The sequence below is a fragment of the Fulmarus glacialis genome, unplaced genomic scaffold (assembly GCF_000690835.1).
Source record: "Fulmarus glacialis isolate BGI_N327 unplaced genomic scaffold, ASM69083v1 scaffold14810, whole genome shotgun sequence".
Lineage (NCBI taxonomy): Eukaryota > Metazoa > Chordata > Aves > Procellariiformes > Procellariidae > Fulmarus > Fulmarus glacialis.
The window spans coordinates 4,137-26,250 of record NW_009187220.1 but is presented as its reverse complement, the minus strand read 5'-3'; the positions used below and the strand labels follow the sequence as shown (position 1 = coordinate 26,250).

Genomic DNA, 22,114 nt, shown 5'->3' with positions numbered 1-22,114 from the left:
TGAGCTTGGGTTTCTCATTCATCCTCTTTTAGATCACTGTTAAAGGACATATCTTCGCCTACCTTCTATTTCTAGATAATCCTAAATCTCTAGTTTCATTAGCACAGCCATGTCAAATCAAGTTTGTCTACAGTGCAAATGGGCTGTACTGTGGATAATCATAATCTCCTTAATGATCCAAAACTGTTGTAATCTCATTACGTATTTAGGATGCCAACTCCGGTACTTACCGCTACGCCTGTCTTGAAAAGGAGGTAATGGACTGTCTGTGTCACATCTGCGGCATGCATTAGGTTGTGATAAGGATTTTTGTGTTTACTGTAGCCAACCTCCAGAGCTTCCACAAAGGACACCAGGGCAGAAATGGGGATCTGAGGAAAGCAGCACAGAATTAAAAACAAAATAATCACCTTTAATGGCTAGCATTCGGAGGGGAGCATTTTGATAAGAGGTCCCAAAGAGCAGTTTGTACGTCACAAATAAATAACACGTCAAAACATCCGAAACAGGCACTCAAGAGAGAGAGTGAATCCAGGTTACTTCCTTGAACTTTCCCATCCCTAATTACATTATGGATGAATCTTCACACACACAAACACACACAAGTAAATATACTACAAAATGTCATCTGGAAGACACATACAGTATGAAAAGTAACAGAGAGCACTTGATTGATTGCCCCGAGTAACATTTCTAATTAGGCCACAAGCACCTCTGTTCCCCTCACAACCCACTGGAATATACCTCTGCTTTACTACTCACAGTCAAGATTTTCTAATGAAACACATCATGTAGCATGTCTGAGATACTCTACTAAGAGGACTATCATTTATCAGACCTCTGGCTTTTCACAGGCTTTTTCACAGCCTGCCCATCCTATGGGCTTGCCATGCTTTTCTGACTCCAAGAGTAGAACTGCGCACACTCAAGAAAATGCAATTCAGGGGATTTCTAGAGAGGAGACTACGCAGGTGGTGTCAGCTGCAACATATGCAACTGGCAACACGGGCTCTCCAATTTCATCTGCTCAAACGGCAAATACCCTAAACGCTCATATTTCCATAGTTAGAGGAGCGTTGTTGTTCTCCCCTTGGGTACGTATCAGGGAAGGATGCAGTTCTCACCAGTTACCTTCTTCAAACATTTCTCATCAGGCACAGGCAGTTCCTGAAGAAGTATAGGAACCAGAGATCTGTAAACCCTTTCCGGCCAAAGTGAGTGGGGACCCCCAGGGAGCGTAAGCGTCAATGGAGGAAGGGACAGCAGAGTATTTGGGTGGGGAGAATGGTCAAGATCGGAGAGCAATGTTTCTGCCATCCAAATTTAAGCCTGTTCAAAGCTGGAGGAAAAGACACACAGCGTATGTATCTGCAAACCTCTGTAACAATCATAGAATCACAGAATAGTTGGGATTGGAAGGGACCTTTAAAGGTCATCTAGTCCAACCCCCCCTGCCATGGGTGGGGACATCTTCAACTAGATCAGGTTGCTCAGAGCCCCATCCAACCTGACCTTGAATGTTTCCAGGGATGGGGCATCTACCACCTCTCTGGGCAACCTGTTCCAGTGTTTTACCACTCTCATCGTAAAAAATTTCTTCCTTTTATCTAGTCTAAATCTACCCTCTTTTAGTTTAAAACCATTCCCCCTTGTCCTATTGCAACAGGTCCTACTACAAAATTTGTCCCCATCTTTCTTATAAGCCCCCTTTAAGTACAGAAAGGTTGCAGTAAGGTCTCCCTGGAGCCTTCTCTTCTCCAGGCTGAACAACCCGAACTCTCTCAGCCTTTATTCATAGCAGAGGTGTTCCATCCCTCTGATCATTTTTGTGGCCCTGCTCTGGACCCACTCCAACAGATCCATGTCTTTCCTGTGCTGAGCGTTCCAGAGCTGGACGCAGTACTCCAGGTGGGGTCTCACCAGAGCAGAGTAGAGGGGCAGAATCACCTCCCTTGATGTGCTGGCCATGCTTCTTTTGATGAATTTGAATTTGAATTCAAGGTCATCTTTTTTGCCTGCATGCTTGAGAGTTCTATGAATCTCAGCAGAATGACACCATCATTCCCACAGGATCAAATGCAGTATTTCCCATGGGGAAGCCTGTTTGGAACCCCGCCTACTTCATGGTGTCCCATCGCAATTAAAAGTACTACTTAAATAACATTTGATCTTGTTACCAGGGAAAGTGCAGTGTCCATGAAGTCTTCAAATAGCTCTAAAATTGCGTTTTGAATGGAACAAAGCAGGATGAGAAGGAAGTTGAACAAAACCCGAGATGGAAGAAGAGACCCGTCTTCTAACTACTGACCTTGAAACGGTTGATCAGATCATAGCGTGTGAGAAGTTCATAGAAGATGAATTTCAGTGCATGATCCCCACTGGCATCGTTTAGTGCAAATACATCAAAGGACCACTTGTCTACATTCTGCAAGAGTGGGTAGAAAAGGCAGTTAATATGGTCATCCCTTTTACAATGATAGTTCAATTTCTATTATTTTACATCTACAAATGGAGAATTAGAGTGGCAATGTAAGTGTATAGCTTTTTTTTTTTTTACTTCTTCAATTCCATTTAACCAATGCAGAGTCTAATTTACTCATCAGTATTGTATGACTCATGTTTAAGAAGCTTCCATTATGAACATGTTTGTTTATTCTAAACATGGCAATTCTCCACACCAGAATTTAATCAGCAAAGGCTGAATCCAAAAAGATAAGAATCCTCGTTTGCTTTAGTACCTGAAACATTAGAATGGCCCTATTGTGGCTGATTTTACCCTTCTCTGTGCCCTACCCACGTGCTATGTCTATGAAAAATAATATTAACTTTGAAGGAAACAGGAATAATGAAGATAGGCTTTTTAATGATACTGAAGCCTCTGGATTTTGCTGTCCCTATAGAGTTCTTACGACTTTGTATTGTGAGCAAAGCACTCCAATGCTTCACTCATGCTTAAAACAGAATAAGGCAGTATGTTTTTTGCAGTAAAAAAAAATAGGCACCTGTGGTCATATATTTACCACTTACTGTTCAATCAACCAAAATAATAACTAACTAGAAGAACTATCTTGCTAGACCCAAAAAGCGACTTAGTTCCTTCTGATTTTAATATTAATCCTGAATTGTGATTATTGCAGCTTAACTTGCCCAAAGACAGCATGACCCTAATTTTCCTTATTTTTTTTTAAGGACAAGTGGGGCTTTCAGAAAACTACAGAGCAGGAGAAAATCACAGTAATGTTACATTAGTGCTAACAATGATATAAAAAACATTTGTAACAGAAGAGTAAATATCTAATTCCAGTTAGGAAAGTTCCAGTCAGCTGTAAATGATATATTAATGCTGCAGGGTGGTCAGTCAAGAGAGTTCACTTCCCAGCTCATAAAGCTAAAGTATAAGGTATAAACCTTCTTGCAGAACGTTGAGTTCAAATCTCAACTCTTGGGGAAGGCTGTGGGAGCTGACAGCACTCATTATCTAGCAAGATAAAGCTCCTTGATCTCAGAACAGGATGTTCCTGAAACCCTATGAACCTTTCTCTCCTCCTCCTAGCAACAAAGAGAAAAGGTGCAGAAGGAGTTATAGCTGGAAGAATGATACACAGATCAACCACACAGCTGCATCTGCCACAGGACCAGCTCTCAATCTCTCTTGCCTGCTGAGAACTTTGATGTACTTCCCACCAGGATTTATCCAAATGACTCTCCTTAAACCACATACTAAAGATTGACATCCGTACATTGACGTTTCCCTCCACTTTCAAACTCTGTTGCAGGTTACCTCCCATTTCCTTGTGGCTCTTTCACCAAGAGAGAAAGACGACTACATTTCACACATGCATGTGCACAGCTGCTCTCAGTGAAAGAAATGGGAGTTGGCTAGACATAATGTTGAGTACTCTTAAGGATTAGAGTCCACCTAAAAATCTGCCGTCTTTTTTAGCAATACTAAAAATGCTAAATTACAATTATCTACTGAGCTCTTAAAGCCCAGTCCACCTTTGTTGTTTGTTGTCATGGTCATGTTCCAGGTAAGGACCTGACTTCAAGTCAAATGCAAAGGACAGTGACCTTTAACTGCCTCGTGGTCGGTCACCCATACATCAGCATAGCTACAGGACTTCTTATGTTCTGAACAAGACCAACGTATTTTGGTAGCGGCTCTCTCCAGCATGGGCTGATCCTGACAATCTTGCTACTTGCATAGTGTTGATTACACAGAGCTGAGTATGCTTCTTGTGGAAGTACAATCCACAGAGAGGCTAATCAGTGAGTGAATATCAAGGATGCTGAAGATTCAGCTCTGCTTTCACCTATACCAGTAAATCACTTGCTTGCCAAGCAGTTGATTTTACAAGCTGTGTGGAGCCCACACATTGAAGGCAGGGTCAAGCTTCTCCAGAGATGATTTGTGGCCCAAGTCACAGAAGAGCAATCATAAATTGCAACTTTTCAACACTTTCAGTAGGCGTTGGAGAGGAAAAACAACGAAGAGAGGAAAAAGAAAACATGTTTTGAAGCCCTTGAACAAACTTAGACAATGGGCAAGAAAAATAACGCCCAAAGCATCCACTCAGTCAATTTTAAGTATTTTCCTGGGTTTTGAGTATTTTTATTTTGTAAACACTTATCTCCGTCAATGAAGCAAATAATTTAATTTAACACTTGCATATATATAATAATTTACTTTTGGGTCCTATGGCATTGAAAAGAATGTCTCAACTGTGCTGAAATTTAATTCACTGTAAGGCAATCTTATCTTGTAGAAATAAAACAGTTTTGTTCCTTTATATATTTTTCCTGTAGTTAATGTTAGAATCATAGAATCATTAAGGTTGGAAAAAGACCTCTAAGATCATCGAGTCCAACCATCAACCCAACACCACCACGCCCACTAAACCATGTCCCTAAGCGCCTCATCTACACGCCTTTTAAATACTTCCAGGGACAGTGACTCTACCACTTCCCTGGGCAGCCTGTTCCAAGGCCTGACCACTCTTTCAGTGAAGAAATATTTCCTAATGTCCAATCTAAACCTCCCTTGGTGCAACTTGAGGCCATTTCCTCTCGTCTTATCGCTAGTTACTTGGCAGAAGAGACCAACCCCCACCTCGCTCCAACCTCCTTTCAGGTAGTTGTAGAGCACGATGAGGTCTCCCCTCTGCTGCTCTTGCAGCAAATAAAATTTACCAAATTGTGAAATCGCAGAATAGTACATCAGAATTGTTCTTTTGCACGAAATAATGGTTAACCACATAGATGGTAAGTTTCACAGTAGAGCTATTTAGATTTTACTGGGGGATAAATCCTTGCCCTTGTCAACTCGACAGGAGTTTTGCTATTGACAATAATGACAGCAGCATTTTACCCTGAATAACTAGGGGGAAAAATCCTCTTAACAGAAGTATGCAAGTGTCACAGATGGCTTAGAGGCTTGCAGCAACACCAATTACACTTTGAAAATCAGTGGATTTTATGACCTTAAGAAAAAATTTAACACAGAAGTGACACCTATATTGGGGAGAGATCTAAAGGGAGGCAGACCTTCACGGATGTCTTGTGATGGAGAAGAAAAACTGTTTCTTCTCCCTAAGGAGAGCAGGAGAAGCAAGGGATGTAAAACTTTCTGTGCTACACATGTCTCTAGGCACTGGCCCTGTAGTCTCAGCTGAAGTGTCATAAGCTGCTCTAATGCCACATATACCCATTGTGGTGTAACTGCAAATAGATCCAAGGCGTCTTACTTCTCAGTCCTGTGTCCTTATTACTTGGCCATTGCTCCACTGCTTGGGGGAACCTAGAGATGAAGTGAAACACCAGTTCTTCCTAAATGCTCAGTTTCCTGCCTTTCTGTCTGTCCTTAACCTTGGAAGCTTGATTTATTTTATAAGCTGACAAGCAGGTTCAGGGATAGATGTGATTCTGCTCAACGTTACTGGAAGGCCTGACATTTTTGTAGCCACAGACAAGCAGAAGTTTATACTGCATATATTGTAAGTGACTACAGGTTCTGTGTTTGAGAAGGGCAACAAAGCTGGTGAAGGGTCTGGAGAACAAGCCTTATGAGGAGCGGCTGAGGGAACGGGGACTGTTTAGTCTGCAGAAGAGGAGGCTGAGGGGAGACCTCATCGCGCTCTACAACTACCTGAAAGGAGGTTGTAGCGAGGTGTGCGTTGGTCTCTTCTGCCAAGTAACTGGCAATAGGACGAGAGGAAATTGCCTTAAGCTGCACTAAAGGAGGTTTAGATTGGACATTAGGAAAAACTTCTTTACTGAAAGAGTGGTCAAGCCTTGGAACAGGCTGCCCAGGGAAGTGGTAGAGTCACTGTCCCTGGAAGTATTTAAAAGACGTGTAGATGAGGCGCTTAGGGACATGGTTTAGTGGGCATGGTGGTGTTGAGTTGACGGTTGGACTCGATGATCTTAGAGGTCTTTTCCAATCTTAATGATTCTATGATTCTATGATTACCTGTATATTAGCTAGCCCAGAAAATATTGCCATGACAGCACGTGCATCAGAAAAGGCTGAAAAATTCACTTCTAAAGCAGGTAACTACTTCAGCAGCTGGTTAATGTGAAGTTCTGTCTCTAGCACTACACTGCTGAAAAGCAGATCACCACAACTTACTGGGTAAATAAACATACTTACATATTCAAACACATGTATGAATGGTATATATGGCCACAACTCAAATGAGAGAAAAGGCTGATCATCCCTTTTGCGGCAACAGGTCTTACGCTATCACGCCCATGTCATGCAGAAAGGCAACAGGCTACTGCAGTAGAAAAATCAGTATCCAATATATAGATAGAGAAAGAGATGCTGTGCAATCAATTAAAAAAATTGCCTAACTTCTCATCCACTGAAAAAGTGAGAGAGATTATACACCTAGGACTTGCACTGCTACCACTCCATCTGCATTTTTTGCAGAAGCTGCAGTATTTCATTGTTTTATTAAAACCAACCTCATTCTGCCAAGCTGATTCCACAGCTTTGGGTTATTCAGTGCAGACGTCCTGTTGGCCATGGCAGCAAAAAGGAGAGCACGTAGTTCAAAAATAAGCTAGTTTTGACTCCGTGTCATCTCAATCCTTGTCCTTATTACCATGACTCTGAGGGGAACGTTGATTACGGCAATCCAGAACAGCTGAAGAGATGTGTGTGGTACACTCCTACACCCTTTTGCATGCTTAAACCATCAGCTCATTTTACAGAGCACACCAAGCAGTTGGGTAGTTGTAAGTTTTTTTACTTGGCTTTACTGAACTGAAGCAAGCAACAAAATGTACCATTTTCCATTAAGGAGATGGGACTGAGAAATTTAAGATGAAGTATTATTTCAAAGACAGAAGACTTCTTCAAAACAAGTAACTCCCATTTCAACCACATCCACCACCAACTCCAAGGCCATCCGGCAAAGACATGTTCCCAAAATAGTTTTGGAAAAAAATACATCCTAGAGTGCACAGTGGCCAAGCAGGAGCTGTTTCACCCTGAGCAAAATTAGTCAATGCCTTTCTTGTTATTGATGTGTTTTAACTTACTCTAGCATGATCTTTATGACCCTTAATTATTTAAAAACATAGAAAGAAGAGAGGGATTCTGTAAGAGTTTAAGTCAGTTGAGAGTAGCTGATGGGTCTTGGATTGTCTGAGGAACTCAGGAGAAGAGGTACCATTATAGATATGTTCCCTCATATGCTGGCTATGGGGCGTAGTTCTAAAAGAACAAAGACTTTAGATCCCATTTGCAGGAGTGAAGCTAACACTCGTCAACCTGCAGTTGGAAAAAGATGTGGATGGATGCTTTGATTCTGTACATGAAAATCATGTTTGATCATTCTTGCATTCAATAGACCTTCTGCAGTTCCTCCACATCTTTCAATGAGTTGTACTATCCGAAACAAAAAGGATGCAGTACCCTAACTGTAGGTCTTTTTAGTGCGGAGTAGAGCAGAAGGATTGCTTCACAAGCTTTACATGTAATGTCCCTGTGTATTGCCCCACTGTATCACCTTTTTTCACCATTGCATGGCATGGTTGAACCACGTGCTACATGTAATCTCCAAAGCTTCTGTGTAGGCAGTTGCTTGCTAACTTGTCTTTGTAGTCTTGATAATTCCTGCCTAAGTCAAGAGCCTTGCAATTGTCCCCTGGGTTGAACCTTATTTTTTGCAGACTACTTCTGACTAATCAGTTTTCCTCTGAAACCTCAAAACTCATAAAAAGGTCATTATTCCTAAACTTGTCACCTTGAAGACCTGAAGCTGAGCAATGCAAGAAACTCCCTTTTCTCACAGCAACTGATCCTTTTCCTTCTCTACCTCTCTCCATCTATGTTTTCTTTCTTCTCTGTGGGAGGTTGTGATTGATTCCAGAATGTTACTAAGTCCTCAGTTTAATCACCATAATTTAGAACAGAGCTGTAACCTTCACAACCTGAAAATGGCCACAGCCTTGAACCTTGAGCCTTGATTCTTTCCTTTATTGAACGGATATTCCCTTAGCCCAGCAAATGATTAATATATGTGAACTAAACTAAATGTCAGAGAGAAGGAATGGGCAAGTACTAAGACCCCCTTATCAAGTCAAATATCGCAGTGTTATCTTGATGCGGTGTACAGAACCCCCCCCCAACAACTTTTTATTGGGATTACCTTTAGCACTCCAATTACAGCTGGTGGGTAGCTCAAACCAACCATATTTGAAGTCCGTCTGTACATTCTACCAAGATAAAATAGATAAGGCAACACATAAATAGAATTAAACAAAACAAACCAACCAAACAAAAACCACAAAGCAACAGACCATTACAGGAGGCCTTACTTAGCCCAGGAAACCCTAACTGCAATTTGGTTTTTTTCTTCCTTCTTGTTCCTAACTTGAACAATATTCTCTATGCCATTCTTATTGTATAGCCTAACTAGAGACTATACACTCCTCAGCATCTCATAGCTTGGTTACCTGGCAGGACAGCACAGAGGATCTGCCAATATCAGGTTCTCATCAGAGGGAAAGGTTACGCTCAAATAAACAAGATGTTCCCCATTTTCCACTGCAGATGAACCACACTGCTCTTTCAGTTCCCTTAGTCCTTGCTGGTCCACACGCAAGCTAATTCTGAATGTACTTTAGATACCATTTGTTGTCTGCAATGAATCAACTCCAGTTCAGGTACAGCTGTTACTTTGGTCTGCATTTTTTTAAGACTGGTAAAAAATCTTTTGGGTGTTCTCCATGTGTGTGTGTTTGAGGGAGAGAGAGAAAGAGTAAGGCAATAATCAACATCTGCAAGCATACTAAACAAACCACTGAAGTATGTACCAGATTTTAAACTTGTTTTCAGGCCACGCTGTTTTTAACAGGCTTGGTGAATGCAGAAACACTGTCATAGCTAAACCGCCTTTCTGCAGGTCACCCTTTTCTGCACTTAAGCAACGTAAGACTGAAAGGAGATGATGGAAACTCTCTTCTCCCACCTGAAATGATCCCGTGTGAAGTCTTGCTTCACTTCCCTTTTTCTTTGTCATGTTCTGCACTCAGACCTGAAAAAAGTCAGCCCCCTTTGGAGAATGAAATTCACCCATTCCCCAAATTACAGAATTTCTTACCCCCTTCTCCCTCCAGTTAGGAGACCCCTAGCTTTCTCTTAATTTCAGGCAGAGTTCCTCTCCCTTAGCTCAGGAGAGCCACAACCCTCCTCTGGTGCCATATCATATCTGAACACTTCCTCCTTTGCGTCACAGTGATTCAGATCAGCTGGAAAACAGCCTCCTGCAGCCAGCTCTCTGCAGTTCATTTACTTCTTTGTTGAGCAAGTCCCTCACTGAGAGTGAGTGTTAATTCACAAATAGCCTGTCAAACCTAGGAGAAACCTCTTCCAAGGAGAAATGACAGGCTTAGTCTTATCACAATTTGTTGCCACTCTTAACACATGTACAGTAACTTTGGTACATGGATAAAAAAATCGGCCATAGACATGCCAGAGGAGGCTTCTGTATGTGTGGCTTGTGGTCCATTGTCTGATAGGCCCAGCTTCCTGCACAGAGGGCTGGTAGGCTGTCACTGCGATTCTGATGAACGCTGAAAGGCACTCTTCTCTTCCATTCCTGACTTGAGTTTTGCTGTAGAGATCTGGGACCTGGGTCTTTCACGTAGCCTAAAGCCTGCTGACAGTTTCACATGTGCCAGCCCTCCTTCTAGCTTGAAGGAAGAATGTCAGCGAAAAGTGGTTACTCAATAAGAAAAGGTAAGATTGGAAGTGAGTCCAAATTTAAATGACTAAATGTTTTAAAGGGTTCAGAAAGTGAAATCAGTTTTAGCAGTAGGTTCTGATGCAAATTGCAACAGAGAAGGCTGAAAGGACTCAATCAGTTTTTTGAAATCCTCCCTGAGCTCCAAAGTTTTCACATCAGTCTTGGTCTATAGTTCATTCCAGTAATACTATGATACAGGATTTTTTTCTGTTTCTTAGCAGTTCTTCATAAGAAATACTAGACCACAGAAGTAAACAGATGCAAGGGAGGGCTTGGTCTGGGCTGACCAAATTTTAAAAGCTGTCACTCTTGACCTAGGGCTATGCAGAGGTGCATATTCTCTGTCAAAATTATTCCAACTGTATTACATCCGTATTAAGCTAAGAACAGATCAGTATGTGCTGTTTCAGGTTGCAATCTATTACTTAATCCCAGGTTTCGAGATGCTATCCAGATCTGTGTAGAAACATCATTAGAAGCATATTAAAGTATTCTTCATTCAATACTACAGGTGCAATCTGCAGTACCTGGGCAGCTACTAGAACAAAGTAATCACATGCCCCTTTACCTTTCCACAAATATCCCAGCTTGTACTGCATGGACAATACTCCTGAACCGAGGTTTTTCCTCCGTCCTTTTAAGCATCATCCCCATTTGCCGCGTGAAGGTAGAAGCCAACCAGTCCCGGACCTCCGAAGGCACAGAGTCGGACTGGATGTCACTGAGCTCATCTTCTGTGTCCAGTAAACGCCTAGAAGGGGGAGGAAAAAGATGGGTAAACAGACTCCCTTGGAGAGCATTGCAACATTATTAACAAAAAAGAAACTCACATATATTGTAATTAAAACAGTTGTTAAAAGCCTTTGGTTCATCAGCCCTAATGAAACACAATTGTACAAGTCTTCAACAGATTGTTTATTCTCTTGTATAGTTAAATGTCAGATTGTGAAACTCACTAGTAGGTCGACAAGCAAGAAGAATCAGCCTTCTGAAGCACAACTACGTAATCATCCACTGACTTCTCATCTTCAGGTCATCAATATTCCTGACCTTTCTGCCCCTCATTTACGATCATGTCTAACTTCCCAGTTAGTATCATACAGTCCTCTCCTTCCCCATTCTCGTCAACTGAGGTGACTCTACAGGTGCATTTAACAGTGGGGAAATGGCACATAACAGAGTGGGGAACTCCTCTGCAATGTCTTACCAGTCTACCTTTGTCATGACCTGGAGTAAAAATTTTTTTAATTTCAAAGAGTTGATACAAGTGAAAAGATTTAACACTATTCAAAAGGAATAGAGGAGTAGGACTTTAGAAACTTTCAGAAAAAGTAGGACACAATTATTATGGAAACATTTCTCCAAGAGAGTATATATTAAATTTATGATTCTTTTTGATCTTCTCCCCTGTCCCAGGAAACTTAAAGCAGCTTTTAGACCAAGGATTGAAGATCTGCTCTACACAGACTACAATATTTTAATGATTAAAAACCTATTGTCTGTGAGTAACGAATCTTGGCTAAAACAAATTTCCCAACCGACGTGTAAATTACAATTTTGTGTCATTGGTACTAGATATAAGAGTGCTGATGTCTGTAGTTAACTCACCTAGTTTCATCAATGTATACTGACTCAAGAACAGTCGCAGCATATTCCAAATTCTTCTTTAGGTCTACAACTGAAGCCTCCCCTCTCTCTAACTGCTTTACCAAAGACCGCAACCTAGAGAAAAGGAAAACAGAAATCTGATTAGTGCAAAGACAACAGGTTGGAGAGTGAGCGTCAGTTCAAAATTGGATCCAGCATGAGACCTAGCTTACATGATTGGCAGGTGAAAACTTTTGGAAGTCTACAAGGTTCTTTAAGCCAAATACAAAAAATAACAAAAATCACTTTTCAAAGATTTGTCACAATGATGCCAGGCAAACATCACATTATATTTAGGCTCCAATAAGTCAGCGAGTTATGACTGTCCCCTACTCATACTGAAGTAAGTTAAAATAGAAATCACTTGGAATTTAACACCGGAGCTAAGAAAGGGCAATTTCATTCTAGCCATAAGAAAGGAAGTAACTTCTTCAGTAGTATCTGTTGACAAATGTCAGCCATTTATGATGATTGGTGTACAATTGCACAAAATTGTATTAGAGTAGATTTAGAAATACTATTGCAGAAATACTATACAAGGTTAGGAAATGCTATGATTTTCATTAGATCAAGAGGTCACCCTTAGACTATCCCATCTATATTAAAAAGAACTAATGGAAGTTTTTTTATCAGGTTATTATTATTTGGGGGGGGGGAACAGACTTTCTGAAAACAAAAATTTGTGCAAAAAATGTCTCCTGTGTCAAAGACAATTAATATATTTGTGCAATTTTCTTTTGTCTTTTCCTCTCCTTCACTCTACTTTCTGTGGCAAATTAGAAAAACAAAAAAGGAAGAAAGAGGAGAAGAAAACATAAAAGTAAAGAGTAAAATGTAAATATTTTAAACAATCCAAGAATATAGATGCTTACAATTAGAAGAAGAAAATTATCATTCCTTTAGAAGGACAATGGGATAAAGATTTGACATACTAAAACATTTTTGTGAATGTCTTCATCCTTGTTAAACAGCAGTTAAACAAACATTCAAATATACATTTAAGAGCGTAGCAGAAATCACAAATTGTTAATTTGTCCTGTTCAACATGCAAAAATGTAGAGGAGTAGTCATGTGATCTAAAATTTGTCTTCTGCTTAGAAGACTACTCTTCTTCAGCTTTTTCTGTAGTCCATGGAGAAAAATAACCTTTTCCACAAGGTAATTGAGAGCTAGAGCCCAATATAGGTGCCTGCTCTCACTTTATTAACCAGAGCGGGAGCCCAACCTTCTACAGCAGACATGTACATGAAGTTCTTAAAATGAAGTGAGTATTTGTATTCCCTTGCTATCACAATGCCCCTGTGGCATCAATGCTTTCAGGAGAAATCAAGTCTCCATGGGGCTGTATTTCATGGCAGAACTGAGGAGCAGTCAGTCTGCCTGTGGGCACTGCACCAACAGCTCTTTCCAGCCGGGTTTCCTTCCCCTCCTTTCCCCACATAAACAGTGAGGCTGTGGAGAACAAAAACCATAAAAAAAATCAATTGTTCCTCTGGCTAGGTCACATAAATGCCACTCCTACTGACAGCGTTACAAAGAATCTTGAGCAAGAGGTAGACCTCCATCTCCGGGAGGATTAACTCATCCGCTTGTTGGCGGTTGAAAAACAAAAGTATTGTTCAATACTTCATTCCTGATGTGAGAATGGAGATGGGAAGGTCAGTGATGTACAAATACACTGCACACAACTCATCTCATCTCTGTAAGCCAGGTGGAGAGCATTCAACTATGCCAGCATATTTCCCTCCAATCCTGGAACCCATCTCAGGGTTCAACCTCAGCCCCACTGAAGAAGAAACATGGCTCGGTGCTCCCACACCCCTCTTCTGTGTAACTGCACCACCAGGTGTGAGCACCAACACATTGTGTTAGATGCGCAGAGCTAGGAAAGGTGCTCCCCCACCTTTCAGGTTGATTCCAGCCTCAGGCAGCACAGGTAGAAGATGAATTCACCTCCTCCCTAGAGCCAAATCATTGATCCCTCCTACCCATTCCCAGCTTTTCCTGCCAATGCAGGAGGGGAGGAAGAGAAAAAAACAGAACAACTTTCACATCCAAACAGCAAGCATTGGTTCATTTGCCTCCTCCTTCCTTCATCCCGTGTATCGGGAGTCCAGAGATGTGACCCCTTAACCACTTACCAGAAACATTGTTTGTACACAAGCTATGGCAGTTAATATTGCAGGAGGAACATTATCTTTGGCTCTTCCTGACTTTTATTTCATTGATTTAAGTACCCGGCAGCTCTACGCCGCAAGTCATTCAAAATTCATGTTCAGTAATAGCACAGTGAGTAACGGTTGCTTCATGGCACCAACATTCATCATCGAAGATTATTCAGAGTACTGCATGTATCAATCATTTGGAAAAACAGAAGTACAGTTGTTATAATAAAACCTGGTCACATGACCAGCTGCTCTCATGTGAAAAAAAATTACATTGTCTTTGTCTTACCATCCATTATCTATAACTATTCCTGATTCATTGAGTCACAGCAGCTGCTACCAGTTACCTTTACTAAAAAAGAGCCTGGTGATAGTTTGTCTTTAATGCATTCCATGTATCTCTATTTTTTTTAAATAGTCCTAAATGCAATCATAAAGTTAAGGCCAGCCTGTCCCACTGAAGGGCGTCCAGGCAAATTTACTAGCTGAAAATTCTGTTTCAGGGTGGCTGAAGTAGTTCCGGAATTCAATCAAATTCACCAAACCATTTTGACTGAAATAAAAACATTACCACAGACCTTTAACATGTTTTATTTTTAGGAGCTTGTATTAAAGCAATGGAAGCAGAGGGCAAGATGCTGACTTCCGATCTTTACCCCATAGACGAGCCACTGCAGCAAGCGAGTAGGGTTCAGTCACGTGTACCGTTTCACAGGAAAATACTGAGTCTGTCAGGCTACTGACTAAAAGAAACATACTGATATAATTATCACAATCAATTTAAGGAACCCAGTTCATCATTTACTTTGCTTTTATTGTAACTGTCTGTTTTGCATGAACAAAACGCTTTTTTCAACCAAAGCATGTTTTGTTCTGTTCTGTTTTAAAAAGTTCATTACAGACTGATCAAAACCTAAGTTTTCATTGTTTCTTTTTTTTTACTCGTTTTCAAGTTCAGAACTAAAAATTTGCACAGATCTACCAGACTAGTTCCACTGAAGCCCATGGAGCTAGTTGTAGAAGAAGCAGCCAATTCCTGTGCATAAGGAGATCCCAGGCCTGAAGGGAGGTGTTAACCATTTCTGACATTAAGCTGTCTTAAGACCATGGCACATGCCACAAGTGAGCCAGGCTGTAGGTCAGCCAAAAGTTTCTCAGATTACAGTCACCCGCACAGCAGTTACAAAGAACTGGTTGGTCACACAATATTAACTCTAAATCTAGTTGTTTAATTATATTAAGATACGGCTAATGCCTTTCTTAATGAGATTTCCAAGGGAAGCTATTCCTCCAGCCTGCAAATTCTCTGTGAGCATGTGCCAAATACTATGGAAAAAGTCTGAGAACCTTTGTTCTACGCACAGTTATTTCGCATTTTAGTCCTCGGAATAATCCCCTAACTGCCCGAAGGAAAAGCCCAGTGTTGAGCAATGCTATGCATTTTAACTTCCTCTGACCCTGCAGGGAGCTCAATTAGGTGTAAAACCTTGGAAAAGGGCCAATTCCAGAATACCGCCTCCCGCACTGCCCTTCCAAGGAAAATATCTGTATGCACCCACCATAAAAACCCCTGAGAGTATCTGCAAATAATCCCACTGAATTCAGCAGAGCAATACATTTGTGTAAAGCAGGTTCTCAGTGAAAGTGAGAGGTTATCCAAAGTGTGCGCTCTTCCACAGCCCTGCTCCCGCTCTTTTTAATGTTTCCCTAAAGTACTAGCTATCATAACATTCAGAGAAAGCGAATGACTAGAAACTGGGGAACTGAACTCAGTCCATGAAAGTTAAACAGCTCAATGACCCAGAGCCACTCTAGATCCAAACTGCGTAACAGACAAAGCGAAGCTGGTTTCAGCGTCTTCTTGAAATGTAAAATTTCTGAGTAACTGCTCCAAGCATTCTCCTCTCTGTTATAAATAAAACAGTATCTGTGTACAAATATTTATCTCCTTAGCTAGAGGGCTTGCTTTTATGCTGTCGATTTTTTTAAAAATAGCATTACATATCACTGCAGAGAAGATTAACACCACCGCAGTCTGGATACCAGTCAGCTTCAATTAACATGCAAAGCACACGTATTGCCTGAATACTTGGGGCAAGTTCCTTCAACCGGTGTGAAGTCTGCAAAGCTGTGTGGCTAGTCTCCGCATTTATTTTCAAAGCTTTATGATTGTGATTCACCAGACGTTTTCAAGAGTACAACTCAGTCTTTTCCTCTGAGAATCATTCTCATACCATTGGGCCGGCTGAGGAAAAAACTACTCTGAATGCACATTAAATATTTAAAAAAAAAAAAATTTCTAATATCATTACAGATTACCAAGGATGGAATATTTGTCCCTGTTTTGATATTAACGCCTAAACAGTTTGATATTGACAGCTGAACCTGATTAATATGTTGTTTCAACCATAATAGCCTACTACCTGACAGGTGAGGTTTGTGGAGAGCAGAGAGATTTTTTATTATAGCTGGGAAAAGAGGGCAAGCTATTGAACACAGCGCTGCTAGAGCTGATTAAGTACTCTCTTGAGACAGTGTTCTTTCATCAATTGTCACTAATTCTTTGAGACCAAAAGCTATTCACAAGCCCCTGCTAAGTCTGATACAAGTTTCATTAAGAAAGCCTGCAGTGAAACTTCTTAACAAAACTAAGCCCTGTCCACGCAGCAAAGGCCCTCACCAGAGAGGGGAACCCTGGGCTGAAGTGATTGCCCCGTGGTCCCTTTTAACACATACCGAAATTGGAGATCCCAGAGCTTAGGTGATAGACTGAGGGAATCATCTTTGATAGGTCAGTCCTAAAGAACAGGTGGGAGAAAGGACTTGTACCCCAGACCAGAAAATCCTCATGAGTGGATTATTTGCCTGGATTGTGAGTTCAAAAGTTTGCTATAGATACGGGTTGGAAAAATTATTCAAAGTTTCCCATCTCCCATCTGAGGAGAAGGAAGTGGAAGGTAGATGTGGTCCACACCACACCAAAAAAGGCTTTTGATTTATTTTTCTGCAAAACATGAAAATGTTCTGAAAAACTTTAAGAGATTTGAGCAACATTAGAACTTCTCCCACTCTCGCTAATAGTGACACAGCTAGCTAAAATGAGTTACTGGCTTCCTGCTGCAATAAGCCCAGAAAAGATGTGTCATTCTTACTTGCTTTCAAAGATGTACATAGTTCATACACACAAATAGAGAAAACCTTTTCATAACACTAAATCATTCCACAGCTACAGCTATACATGAGAATGTCCCTTCTCAACTTTTTTGTGAGAGTTTTACTGATGTACCAGGTTTTACCGATGTACCAGGTTTTACCGATGTACCAAGAACATATGGTAGAAGAAAGTTTTGTACAGAGAACCCAATTTTATGGACGCCTGACAAAAATGGGTGTATGTAGCAACAAAGCATCAGGTTTCATATCCTGAATGCTGGTTTCATACCCCAGGAGAGAATCTGTTTTGCTATTCCTCAAGTTTCCAAAGCTTTGGAATCAACTTTTTAAATTTACGTCAAAGTTTCCTTAAGCAGACAATATCCCATTGCATTCAGTGAAATTCTGACACTGCACTCCATAAGCAAGCAGTTTGGGGGTTCCCTGTAAACATAAAGGGTCCTGTAACACATTCTGTAAGAAATCAGGTTTGCTCTCATGGCCTCTCCCTCTTCTTGTGAAGTAACTTTGTGCTGTTCAGACATTTCCTTCAGTCTCAAATGTCACCAACTTTCAATGGAAGTGGGCATACTTGTAAAAGGTGTTGCAATTGCATATTGGATAAGAATGCAAGCTGCTACATCCATATAAGAAACCATTTCTAATAATCTTGCCATGATTAATGCTTAGATACACAAAATTTTCCCCAAAATATTGTCAGCATTAATTTCAGCATGGGACACTCTATTCATGGTCCTGTTCATCACAGAGGTTCACGAGCAAAAACTGGCACGCAATGAGATTGATCCCAGTTACAATAAGGTCCTTCATGAGTCTTCCACAGACAAAAAGAACATCATTACAATTAGACACTAGTGAAGAACACTTTCAGCTTCAGCAAATCCTTGTCACTCTGACTCTGGGGGCATGAATAAGAGGCACCTTCTGCTATCAGTCTGTGTTTATGTGGCTTTTGTTAGTCAAATTACCCTTATGTAATGAAAACCCAAGAGAATGGTTTCAAAGACAACTCATTTGTGATAACATTCTTTTGATAACCAGCTCAAATTGCTTTTTTAAAAAAATCAAAATGAATAAATAAAATCAACCACAAGCTTTAGAAACTAACAAAATAATAATCAAAAGTAGACCTGATTGCATAAATGACAGCTTCAGCTGACACACACAAAAAGACCAAGGGTCGCTCCTACAGGCTGGAAAGACAAAAATCTGCTGAACTGAAAGACAAAACCCTGCCTTCCAATCTACAGTACATTCCTTACCCTTCGCTGGAAAACCTTCATAATTACTGGTAGGATATTCATGGACAAGTTTGAGACACAGATGTTCACCGTGCAGTGAATTATATTTCTGTTCAATTTCAACACAGAAATAGGAGTGCATCTGCCATCTCACTATAACATACAAACTCAATAAATCTGATATTCCAGGGTTATATCAGAGTTAGAGAGCATGTGCAGACCACCTAAGCAGCGAGCACATAGAAGGTCTGTCAGATGCCCCACGACAGTATCTGACTGCCTGCTAGGGTGTAAAGAAACTGCAAAGCAGATGCACAGGACATTTAACACTGGCAAAAGTATCCAGAGCAGACTGCACGCGGTTATGCGGCATAAGGCACGTGTGCAGTAGTTTCAGTCAGCTGGGTGGACAGATGCCTCCACAGTCTGCACAGCAGACCCTTTGATGCTCCATTCAAATACTGAGTTGGTGGAAGGGGTACAGCACACACGGAAAGTAATCCAGGAGCTCACCATGTCTTTTCACAACAGCCAGCAGGTATGATTCATTCCACAGTCTGCCACATCTTAGTCTAAGGCTCTGCATATACAGCACCTGTGAACCACTGAGGAAAAGACAAAACCTAGAAAGCCAGCTCCAGCAGTAATCCTCAAAACACAACCCAAAATAGAGTAACTGATAGCCTGTCACCCAATGGATTTGAATTAGTTATCTTCTGTCACTGCTTTTGTATAGAAAAATGCAAGTGACAACATCCAGCAGAAGAAAAAACATGTGTTTGCAAGGAGCAATCACTGAAACACAGAGCATTGCTACACTGGCATTTTTCATCAGAAGAAATTACAAGCAATTTCCCAAGTAATTGTTTTGCTTTCCTCATGTTTCCTGAAATATCCTTCTTCCTTTGAATAAAATAAAATAAAAAAAAAAATTTGAAGTAATTAATTTTGTATTATTTAAAAGCATGAAAATGCAACAATGATAAATTCAGTGGCCTTGGCAGGATGGTGAACAGCTTGTTTCAACTGACCTTAACTCAAATAAGCTTTTGACCACATCAGCCAACTATAAGTGAAATCACATACAGTTTATATTTTCACTTCACAGTCATAAATTCCCTCATGCCTATTACAGGAAGGGAAGTCCTGTGCCCAAAACATTAGCAAACTTTGGCTTACTGGAGGATTTTCAATAAAACAACAGCCTGAGCAATTCCTCAGCACCAAGTTCTTTGAATTAATCTTGTCTCCATCTCCTGCCACTGAAAACTTCTGAAGGGTGCACTCTCTTCTTATGGGCAAACACCCTCCCCATTCTCGGATTCTGAACTTTGGGAATGAGTCAGAAAATATAAGCAGTAAAAAGCTTTAATGTGGGTAAAATTTTGATGTCAGAGTCTTTGGTGATGAGGTCATTAGAAGTCTTGGTCATGAGTCTTTTTTCATTCAAGTCAACCACCTCACCTAGCACTAACCTTTTAAAGAAATCAGGCACACAGATGCTCATGGAAGTCACTGGAGATGGATAGCCAGGATGAGTCACCTTCAAAAGCTGCCTGTCACGTATTTCCTCAGGAAAGGGTGCACTGCCTTTTTGATGTGCCTTCCTTACCCCACTAATGACAGAAATGAGCTAAAAAATGAGCTTAGGCAATCACTGTAGTTTCAGACAGCTAAGATGAGGTGAGATGACTCTTTCCACTGAATAAATTAAGAGCTGAACGAGGGTAAATTTCAGATGTGGGAGAGAAAGAAAGGCTGCTATATTCTGTTTTCACAACTAGCCATCTTCTAACTGGTGCTTCCCAAAGTAAGCTTTCCTTTTGGTGGACTATTTCTTTTTGGGACGCTAGCGTGAATTAGTTTTTTGGGGAAACCGTAGGATCACTGAATTTGTTGAAAATGAGATCCAAAGACAGCAAACTAAGTTTCACAAAATGAAGCCTTTCCAAATTACTGGTGCTTTTTATAAAAAAAGACCTCAGTTATAACATGTCAGACACAAGTCTAACGATTTTTAATTTGCATCTTTAAAAATAGGTACCTGAAATGAACCATCTAAATTTGCATTTGAGGCAACTAACACATACTGTCAGTTCAGTGTTGATGCATCCAATGACGCATTCCCCTTTGTTTTATACAGACGGAATCTTTTTCTCTGAAACCACAATTATCACATTTCTGGGTCCTTGAATAAGGTCAATTCTTCCAAATGATGCTAGCAGATTGCTTTGTGCAGATCTGAATGTCAGAGCTCCACACTGGCTCTTTACTTAATGCTCACTGCAGAGCAGTGAAGAGGGAGAAGTTCAACAGATAATTTCAAAATATTTCATTGTAACCTTAGTTCTCCCCCATCTGTTACCATTAAAATATCCACAGGCAGAAAGTCTGCAATTATCTCATTCTTTCCAGTTCCTAAACTCAATTACGTTCCAGAGCAGCTTGTAGGAACCCACAGGGCAGTTAGGCAAGTGCAGATCAGAGTCCACATGCAGTGTGAAGTTCAGGCAGGAATACGTACCTGCCTGGTCTTCAGAAATGCCCAGTAAGCAAAGGCAGGAGAAGTGGTTCCCAGGCTGCTTCCTTTCAGGCCACCTTCAGCCATAAGCACTTCCCAAGACTCAGACGAAGACTACATCTCACTTACATCCTATCAGCTATGGCAAGAGACAGGCACAGATCAACGGCAAATTCTCGTATGACCTCAATGCTCTTTGCTGGGTTTGGGTTTGGCAAACTTCTGCTTACTCTAACGGACCCCTAAGTTCCTCTAGATCCCTAAGGCAGCTGCATGCTCTTGAAGTCATCATCACTGACCCCACTAGCGACAGGCCAGCCAATATTAGCCAAAGATTTCGTGCTATATATAAATCTGGATTTATAAAGCATTTTCTCATGAACAAGACATTTTACACAGCCTGCTAACTTTAATTTTTGCTGTGATCAGAGGTAACTCATTGATAAAGCGTTTCAGGTTTTGTTTTATTCTAAATAGGCATAATGGCAAATACTCAGATTTCTGGTTAAAATTTCCTTTATATTTAAAGGCTTATACCCTTTCCTTGGTAGATTTTGGATACCCAGGCACTGAGGCTTTTAGACACGTTTAAAATGTGGATCCTCACTTTTCTGCCTCTGATTTCCATTCGAGACAACATACTTACCAGGAATATTACAGAGCTAACTGATTGACATTATTTACACAGCTGATTCGCTGGTCTAAAAATCAGAAAATTGAGCTGAGTCAGTACTAAAATTTTACTTATCACCATATTAAAGCTCTGCTATGTACTTTTTGTAGCCTGAAGAAATCACTCTGAAAGTTCAGGAGTTCACCATGCTTCTCTGGTAATACTAGCATGTGCATTTGGTAGCTCAGATACTTACTGTGCCTTTTCTCAATATACAATTTACCCTTTTAACAAATATTGTTAAAGCAACCTGTTGTTCTCCTGAAACCCACAAAGTTTGCGTTAAGCTGCAAAATCATTTCCCTCTTGGTGGCTGCAAGTTGGCCAGTCTGTACTTCTACAAAACAAGCCCATTCTTGCTACCCTTAATTATCTTTATTTTGAGGGAAGCATTCCCAAAGTCAGCAGTAAACATTCCCTTGTCTTTTGCTAAAGGC

At 40.7% G+C, this 22,114-nt stretch overlaps 1 protein-coding gene across 1 annotated transcript; it reads right to left on the bottom strand.

Annotated features, from left to right (window-relative positions):
• Positions 1 to 230: 230 nt before the first annotated feature.
• LOC104074325 (calcium/calmodulin-dependent 3',5'-cyclic nucleotide phosphodiesterase 1C-like) lies at positions 231 to 12,001 on the bottom strand (the record flags this gene model as incomplete). Its single annotated transcript, XM_009574408.1, has 5 exons — positions 231 to 371; positions 2,309 to 2,425; positions 8,658 to 8,724; positions 10,825 to 11,007; positions 11,865 to 12,001. Coding segments are annotated over 5 exons (645 nt in total), but the record flags the coding sequence as incomplete, so codon positions are not given.
• Between the last annotated feature and the right edge of the window lie 10,113 nt (positions 12,002 to 22,114).